The 6,298-nt window shown below is 34.1% G+C and overlaps 1 protein-coding gene across 1 annotated transcript in view; it reads right to left on the bottom strand.

The window, feature by feature from the left end:
• The window catches only part of LOC108377695 (maternal protein pumilio-like), a gene marked incomplete at its 5' end in the record, with an annotated part of 14,090 nt that extends 10,307 nt beyond the window's left edge, over positions 1 to 3,783 (bottom strand). Inside the window, 2 exons of the mRNA XM_017633957.1 lie at positions 3,361 to 3,453; positions 3,540 to 3,783. Coding sequence (XP_017489446.1) covers positions 3,361 to 3,453; positions 3,540 to 3,783 — 337 coding nt within the window. The remainder of the gene's footprint in view (positions 1 to 3,360; positions 3,454 to 3,539) is intronic.
• Between the last annotated feature and the right edge of the window lie 2,515 nt (positions 3,784 to 6,298).

Raw genomic sequence — 6,298 nt, 5'->3', positions numbered from 1 at the left:
TTTTAATTAATTAATTAATCTATTTTTTCTTTTTTTAATTTTATTTTTTATTTATTTATTTAATTTTTATTTTTTTTCTAATTTGTAGTTTTTATTGTGAGCAGATTTTTCAAGTAGTGTTTCGAAAGACATAAACGAGCTCTCAAAATAGTTGCCAGAACTGTGGCCAGAAAATTATTACGAAAGAATTTTGTCGCCCGAAAGATTGTGGTGAGTTGAAAGACAATTGCCCAGTTAGTCTCGTTACCTACTATTCTCACAACACACAACTCTTTTTCTTATCTTCATTTGAGCTAAAGAAAAACCTCCCTTTTTTGGTTATTTAATAAATAAAAAATATGAAAGCCCCATTAGAAACTATTTTAAATGACATTACACATTGATTATTCAAAAGAGCGATACTACACATTTTAATACAAAAATAACTCTGCATTTTATGCCAACATCAGAAAAATTGCATTTGTCCCTAAGCCATTTGTTAAACAAAAATTTATGAACGTCTGAGCGTAAGCAGCAAACTGTTGCATACCAATAGGCGGAGGGCACATGCGAGCTTCACCAGCAGGCAGATCCAAACACTTTCACGCTTAGTGCACTGGCAAATTGGCATAAATTGAGAAATTTGTTTGCCAACTATACAAAATTTGCGCCACAATACATAGACCGTAAAAATCAAAAGCTAACAAGAGTTGAAAAAAAAGTAAAAGAAGGCAGTAAACAAAAAACTGCAAGCCGACAGGCAGCAAGGTGCTACGGTGCCAAGATCACATCGCAGCCATATATGTATGTACGTAATAAGGAATCAACTTGGTTCAGCAGACAATTGGGCAAAATTACTGGGCAGAGTGCTACATATCGAAATCAAAATATTGATTTTCAATTTCGGTGAGACAAAGCGGCAGGACAAACCGGAAAAGGCAATGGAGACAGGCGGAAAAGCACCACTGCAATGGCGACAGAAAGAAATCCATACATAACAAATAGCCAAAATTTGGCAAATGCACAAAAATGCATAGTCAGGAAGCAAATAAAAAGGACAAATGAGAAAGGAATAAAAGACGACTAACAAACAGTGCCAACCAAATGTTTAAGGACATGCGAAGTGCGAAAGTGATGAGGAAAATGGATGAGTGCATAGCATTTGAAGCCGTATTAAATAAAAAGGAAAGCTTAAAAGCATTGAAAAGCAATTTTGCGGCTAATAAATCCGATTTACTTTGCCAATAAATTGTGCCAAGCAACATACAAATGGGCTAAGCAAGCAAGGGGAAGTAGGGTGAAAATATAGTGGATTCACACAGCGCACTCACTAGGAGTCGAGAGCGGAATAGACAGGAGCCAACTGCAACCGATGGGCTAATGCAATAAAGGGAATACATACATATACATATCTAAACAAAATGAATGTCAGCAGCAATGAAGCAAACGAATAGACGACAAGCATACAAGCAGTCCAATGTCAAACAAACAGCAGCACAACACAACTGGCTAACTGTATGTGTTAGTGTGCTTAGTTGCTAATGACGGCAAATCGAAGGCAACGTTTGAACACCTACATAGAGATTCAAATGTAAGTAGATACAAAATATGCAGCTGGACATAGTGTACACTGGATTTAGGAGTTGCAAGGTTATAAAAGCTTGACCGCTAAATGAGCTGCCCTCCCTGCCGGCGTGCGCACAGGGAGTAATAAGTGCAATTGCAATGCGAGCTACAAAATTTGTAAACCGGAAATCGAATGTACATTTTCGAAGAAATAGTCAATGGGCAGTAATGGACAGAGAGCTAGTGGGCGCTCATAGCAGACACACGCACACACACACACACAAGCCACCATTTATGCTAAATACATTGTAAATAGTTAGGCAAGTGGTAGGCCGAAAAGCCAAATGCTTTGGTTGCTATCCAGTTTAAACAAGTATGAAAGGTAGTAGTAAGGTTGGCTGACTGGTTGCTGCATTAAGGTTGTGTCATTTAGACTGTAAATTTTGGAGGACATCGAAGGCAGCGTTTAGCACATACACAGATAAGCAAACATACGAACATAGCCATTTACATAAACGCGTACATCGCTAAGCCACTAAAGTGATGGGAGACCCAAGCCAGTGGTTGACACAGCGGTTTAGTAGGTATAAATTTTGAGGTAAATTGCAAAAACTATGCGTAAGATTGTACGATTAGAGTACAAAATGTTCCACTAGAAGGAATTTAATTTAAATTTCCGCCTATAAGCAGGCTATTTGGGTATATTTGTAGTAGGGATTTGGTGGTTAGAAGAGGAAAAACAAGTGTACTTCTGAATTGTGGCGACAGGAATGCGCATAGCCACTTAAAATCGCTAAGGATTAACTAGACGTGGTATTAGGGAAACTATTTTTGGTGAGCAATGTTAGCAATTAAGCAGCCCCATGGGAATTTTTTTTCGGCTGAATGTTAGCTGAGCTTAAATATAGCACATACAGATCTGAAAAAAGTTTGCCCTTAGAAGCATTAAATTCAATCTAACCCTGAAATTATCGGGACGCTGCAAGGAACGGAAATTTGTGTGATAATAAGAAAAAAAAAACAAAAGAAATCTGAATACAAAAATCATCTGCTGAAAACATTGCGGAAGATACAATGTCAAGCGGATGAGCTAGTTTTGAGCTAGAGCTCGACGGTACTCAGAACTTAAAAGAACTCAAAAGTACTCAAAAATACTCTGTTCTTACTAGTATTGGGCAGTATCGACACCAAAAGTACTCAGAACTCGATTTTCAAAAGGATTTCCGCTTTTTGAAAGTACCCAGTAGTACTCCAAAGTACTCAATAGTACTCCAAAGTACTCAGTAATCACAAAAAGACTCGAAACTACCTAGAACTTGAAAGAACTCGAAAGTACTCAGTACTCGAAAGCATTCTGTTCAAATCATCACTCTGATACATGTACTCAGGATCTATTCAACGTACTTTAAAGTACTGAGTTCCACTTACATTTATTGGTATTTAGAAATGATTGTACTCAATTTCAAGTTTCAATAGTTTTTAAGTTTAATATTTGTACCCAGTACCGTTAGCCATTCATTTCACGTAATTTGAGATTAATATATTAATTTGAATAAGGAGATGTCTCCACTAAGCATTGAAATGTTACCCACAATATGTGTATTTAAAGAAAGTATTTAAAGTATGTATGTAAAAATACCCAATCCTTAAAAGTATCGATACCAAAGAACTCGATTAAAATGAATGCCCACAAGACACGCTTGACAGCCCTAATTTCACGACCAGTCGTTCAAGAACTGAGGGCCGTTTATATATGTAAACTATGCTAACGTGTTCAATTCACTAAAATCAACACAACAAAGCATCCACACTCACCTGTACATCAAAATTAGGCGGTTGCTGCTGCAATAAATTTCCTGGAGATTCAATTTGATTTGGTCCTTGTGTCTGATGATTCATCATGGGGCTCTGCAAGATAGCAAAAATTATATGTAATTTGTGTAAGAAATTTATTATTCAAATTATTTTGTATTTTATGTGTGTATGATGCCTACCTGTGCCATTTGCATACCACCGACACCATTCATTACGGGCGGTTGCAGTTGACCCATTTGCATTTGATGTGGTGGATACGAATTCATTTGTGTGCCAGGACCACCGCCTTGATGATCCATGGAATTGAGCATATGATTGAATGGATGCGTTGGAAAGCCACCATGTTGGCTGGGATCGAGTAGTGTGGGTGGACGTGGCAGCGTTTCTTCAGCTGGTGAGGGCTGACGGGAGCCAGGTGTGCGACTACAAAGAAAAAATATACGTAATAGAATAAAATTAAAGCACATTTTAAAGGCAATAAAAAGTATGAAATTATTGTATTTTTATTATACATTTAATTTATGATTTAGTATAAAAACTTTACATAAAAAAAAAATCTGCTATGTACAGTTGTCCACAAAATAATAGGAGTGCGATATTTAGATTAAATTTTCTTTTGTTTATTTAATGTGAATTAATTTCTAACTAAAACTATATAAAGTAGGGCGCAGAAATGATACACGGTAATTTTTGTGAAATATTTGCAAGGTTTTTAAAGTTTAAATTTTTTTATTATAAAAATTAAACTTTAAAAGTTTATAAAGAGCTTAAAAAAATTTAACAAATTTTCATTAAAATTTCAACATTTTATTGATTTGTTAGATATTTTTGTGCTGACGGCTTTTGCGTTTCTTTTTTTATATAAGAAGTGCAATTTATAAAAAGTGGCTTTGTTTTCTTGTTTAATTTTCTTTGCAAACGGTCTTGCGCATTTTCTTCGATAAGAAATTCATACTTCTATCGAAAAAAAGTGTTAAAATACGTCACCAAAAAAATCAACGCAATTTTGCACTTTATATACCTCAATTTAATGGGTACCAAACTGCATACTCAAAAAAAAAATAGATTAAAATTTTGAAATTTGAATGAAAACCATGAACCATGTTTTTATGGGAAAAAAAATTTAGGTTTAAAAATCTTACCAATTTTTAACAAAAATCACCGTATACTCATTTCTGCTCCCTGCTATACATATGTACATAAAGACCAGATTCAAACTTTGTGCATACATTTAAAAAAATTCAACAAATTTTCACCAAAACTTCAAACTTGGTATCAGAATTAAAAAAAAAAAATGTTAGCTCTGCAATTTTATAGCCCTTCAATTTTAGTGCAAGTGTCAAGTGACTACAAAATACCTTTGATTTTTGTCATTTTTTTGTATTTTTTTTAGTTACAAAAAGTATGTACGACAATTTTATATGGAAGAAAGTGCCTGGTATCGTCAACAAAAACAAGTTAAAAACTAACTACTATTTTGTTTAGAAACTACAAACACTTATTAAAATTTAATTTGAAATTTTGGTGGTAATTTGTCGAATGTTTATATGTATTTTTTGGAAACATTTATAAACACTAACTAAAACAAAAATATAATCAAAACCTGTCAAAATATCTCACTCCTATTATTCTAGTAAAACTGTAGATACATATGTATGTATTTATGAATGTATGAAGTATTGGGCCGTATGAATAAAAATAAGCAATTGCCTTTTCTTAAAATTTCAGATCTTTTACTCAATTTATTCAAACAAAATTGAAGTAAAAGGTATGAAATTTTAAGAAAAAGCAATTGCTTAGTTTTTATTCATGCGGCCCATTATTTATTTAATTGGCTGGCTCTAAAACATGGTATCGCAATTGTTTTATCCTACAGTTTGCAAAGCACTACAGACTTCAACAAAACAGTTTGAGTGCCAACGAGGCCGAAGTTTGCATCGCGACTGTTTAGCAAAGACATATACCAAATGTACTAAAAAAAATGCACACAAGAATTTTCGCGATACAAAAATTGGGACAGCTAAATGGCCAAAATCAATAAGGCAGTAAACAGTAAACAACGTACAGTGGCTGCCTAACTCGTTTGGGACAATTTGTACTAAATACTACCCTCTCTGGTGCACAAATTACTCGGATGCTCGCAAAATGTATCTAGTAATTTTTTAAAAATAAAATTTAAAAAATCTATTTTGCTTGTTAATAATCGTAACACTTTTTATTGCGGCAATATGCCACATGTACTTGTTAAACTGATCCAATTCCCATTTCAGTCAAATTTTACAGCTCGCTTTTAAATGCAGTCTCGTGATTATTTTTCATATAAATTAACATACATATATATTTACGAGCACGATAAAAAAGTGTAAACTAATTACATATATCAATAACAACTGACTCGTATATTTAGTTTTATTTACGGTGCAATCAATATGTATTAGTAATAATACAAAAACAAATGAGCCGGCTACTAAAATTAGCACAGCACACGTCGACTGCCATAGCGAAATGATGAATTGCCAAGTAATCGTGCAATGACTGTTCGCGCGCACACACAACCGTGACAAATGTATGAATGTCATTAATAAATAACGATTTAATTTGTAGTAGGATAGGTCGGTTATAGCTAACGACTGAATGAGGAAAACTAGTTAAACAAAAATTAAGGCAAATTAGAATGGCATGCAAGTGTGTGTAATCATTGATAGCTGCAAATGCATTGAAATGTAATGGAGTTTTCGTTTCTACCGAAATGTCACCTCCTCATTGCCCTCTAAGTACAAACACTAAGCACCGGGCAATGAAAAGGCAACATTTTTTTTAGAAGCGAAAACGCCATAAGATAAAGTTAAAGTTGAGATAAAGATTAAAGTTGAAGTTAGGGTTAAGATAAAGATTGAAGATGAAGATGAAGATGAAGATGAAGATGAAGATGAAGATG

Source organism: Rhagoletis zephyria, unplaced genomic scaffold (assembly GCF_001687245.7).
Source record: "Rhagoletis zephyria isolate East Lansing unplaced genomic scaffold, Rhagoletis_zephyria_1.1 Rzeph_scaffold_12544, whole genome shotgun sequence".
NCBI lineage: Eukaryota > Metazoa > Arthropoda > Insecta > Diptera > Tephritidae > Rhagoletis > Rhagoletis zephyria.
This window is presented reverse-complemented; position numbering and strand designations above follow the sequence as displayed.